Source organism: Pristiophorus japonicus, chromosome 3 (genome assembly GCF_044704955.1).
Source record: "Pristiophorus japonicus isolate sPriJap1 chromosome 3, sPriJap1.hap1, whole genome shotgun sequence".
In the NCBI taxonomy this organism is placed as follows: Eukaryota; Metazoa; Chordata; class Chondrichthyes; family Pristiophoridae; genus Pristiophorus; species Pristiophorus japonicus.
In genome coordinates, this window is record NC_091979.1 from 317,439,288 (window position 1) to 317,442,330 (window position 3,043).

Genomic DNA, 3,043 nt, shown 5'->3' on the forward strand with positions numbered 1-3,043 from the left:
GGTAAGGTTACATCACAGAGACCGGTACCCACCTACCATTATCCTTCCACCTGTAAACACGGGCAGAAGCTGAGCTGCCTGGATATGTCTGAGGGATTCGGTGTGTGTAAGCTCTGATTCACCCAGGAGGCAGTGCCAGAGTTGTGTCGCATGCTGCTATCTGCCCCGTAGGCAAACCTGAGGGCAGGCAGGGCCCTAGCAGTAGATGTGAAAATCACTTTGGCCTTAACCTTGAGACCTCAGGCTCACTCGAGGCATATTGCACTGTCTTCCTTTGGGGTGGGTTCCCTAGCAAACAAGGCAACCCCTGTGCAACATATTGTCCACCTTTACAGTAGATCGTCAGCCAATGGAAGCTATTCAGACAGATCTGAGCTTTAAAAGGCTAAGGATCATTCACACATTTATTTAAAGTAAATTCATAATTAGGCAATAACTACAGAACACGATGATTAATTATAACTGCCCTTTACAGAGATCACAAGGGATTGCTTCATTTTCTCCAGTGCTTTTACCACCATAGAATATAGTTATAGTCCATTTATCTTCAAGATACTTCTTCCATCAAATCCTCCTCTTCCTGCTGCTTCCGATTGGTTACCGGAGCTTCTCTTCTCAATGAATGGTCAGATGATCTCTCTCCCATCACGTTCAAGGGTCAGCTTTTCAGCTCGAATTCTCTTTGACGTCAACTTTGTAGATTAAAGAAACCATACTAGTTTTGATCGGTAACAATATGTAACCCCCTCTAATAGTTCTCTATAATTAATTAGTGAGAGAGGAAATATTATCGAATGCAATGAGGAATTTTCAGAGTCAAGTGGCAAGCACACATTTATCTCCTCACAAATATTTACAAATTTCCATCTATAGCAAATCCTGACATATTATCAAACCTTCTAAAACAGGATATGAAATGTGAATATTCAAGGTACATTGAAACAACGTGACCAGCAGTGACAGCCCAAACCAGGTTCACCCTTCTACAGAAAGACCCCTGATAACAAAAGACCAACGGTGCTAATTAGTCACTAAACTGTTTTAACAATGGTTCAAAGACTTACTGTAAACTATACAAACTGACTCAATCAATTCACCCTTAACAAACCACTGCTGTCTAATCTTTTCTTAGATCAAAGTTGGAATTCATACAAACTCACAATGGGTAATTTGAACTATGGGAGAAGGGGTAGAACGGGCGATATCGAATTAACCGCTCATTACACACCCCGCCTGATTTTATCTTCTGTTGATTCCAATAGAAAGGAAAATCAGACATGGAGTATATTGGGCGGCTGATTCAATATCGCCCGTTTTACACCATCGACCAAAGATCAAACCATGTCCATTTCAGTTTTAGCTAATGGAATCAGTATAAAATAACATGTTCAAAATTTGTCATTAACTCAGAAATTTAAGGTTACCATGACTGCAGCCACAGCAAGTGGAAACATGAATGCAGAATGATAGGGGAACTGAATAGCAATGCAACCCAATGTTAAATGGTAAGTCTGTCAACTAATAAGATGATTTTTGAACCATTAACTACAAAACAACACATTGAAAATGAGAATCAATTTCTCAGGGAAATGGGAGACACAGTTTAACATTGCCCTATGTAACCTGACGCAGCTCACGTAGAGCACTTTGAAATTCTTCATTGTCACGATCACACTCCAGAGCTTTCTCAAAGAAATCAATGGCTTCTGATTTCTTCCCATCAACCTGGTGTATTAGTCCCAATATACCAAAGGCTACACTGTCTCTTGCATCTTTACTCATTCGATCTTCAGCAATTTGTTTCAGTTTTGCGCGGCATTTCTCATTCCTGTTGGTGTTAACTTTGAGTTTTAAACATTCCTTGAAATGATGGATGGCATTCAGCTGGGATCCCTTCTTATACAGCTGGTGCTCTCCATAGTTCCAATGTATTAAAAGCTTATTCAAAGGGCTGTAATCTTTATTTCTAAGCAGGTTGGTGTAGATATCATCGGCTTTGGAATATTCGCCAGACATTGCATGGATTTTAGCCAAATCAAATATTGCAAAAATAAGCGAGGGTTTCTGATCAAACGCTGTTTGGAAATGATACTTGCAAAGTTCAATCAATTTTCTGCCATCTTCATGAGCAAAGTATTTCCAATTAGTTTTCTGCAGTGCAATCAGCTGAGTTTTGTAACATAAGCCGATCTCATGGTGAAGAAGTGCAGAAAAGGATTTAACCTTCAGTGCCTTTTTCAATAGCTGTAAGGAATATTCAACAGATCCTTGTCTTCTTAAAGCTTTGGCTGCATATTGAGTTATATATGGATCATCAGGAGACTCCAGCAGCACTTCTTCAAGTAATCTGTAATATTCATCTATTTGATTGAAATCCTGTAGTCTCAGAGCCAACATGATCTTGACAAACGAGTCATTTGGGTTCAGTGCTAATGCGCGGCGTAACTGTTTCACTACCTTGCAGTGTTCAGGACGCTGTGGGTCTTCAAAGGTTTCTTTAAGTCGAAACACAACAGTTGCATAAGCTGCGTTCCATTCAATGTCATCAGGATCCCCCTCCAGAGCCTTCTCAATACATTCATTTGCCTCTTCATAATATTTCCTGCCACATTTCAACAGTGACCAACCCTTCTCCCCGTATACTTCAGGTATCAGTGCTGTATATCGAGAGCCATCAGTAAATTGTTGACAGATCCTCTCCAGCTTGTCGAGGTAGGACCGGGCCTCTGCCAGTTCTCCCACATGATAATATACCCAGGCAGAGTTTCCATAGGTGATGATGCTCCATTTTTCTATTTCAAATTTGTGATTTTTCCTCAGAATCTCTTCAGCTTCCCATAAATTATTGACCGACTCCTCACAGTTGCCTCTCGTACAGTTTACAAAAGCAAGTAGATTGTAAGTCATAGCTTGATATTTCACAATATCAGACTCTATTATATAGTTTAGTCGTTCCTGCAAATCATCCCACTCAACATTTTCCATCTGCAGATTCCACGTGAAGTGACATTGTAGCTGAAGTAATTTCACTTTCAGGGCGTCC

The 3,043-nt window shown here is 40.3% G+C and overlaps 1 protein-coding gene across 1 annotated transcript in view; it reads right to left on the bottom strand.

Moving 5' to 3' along the window:
- Positions 1–1,612: 1,612 nt before the first annotated feature.
- Positions 1,613–3,043, bottom strand: part of LOC139256139 (interferon-induced protein with tetratricopeptide repeats 5-like) — a 2,057-nt gene continuing 626 nt past the window's right edge. The window contains exon 2 of the mRNA XM_070874125.1: positions 1,613–3,043. This exon is cut by the window's right edge and continues 12 nt beyond it. Coding sequence (XP_070730226.1) covers positions 1,615–3,043 — 1,429 coding nt within the window. The 3' untranslated portion in view covers positions 1,613–1,614.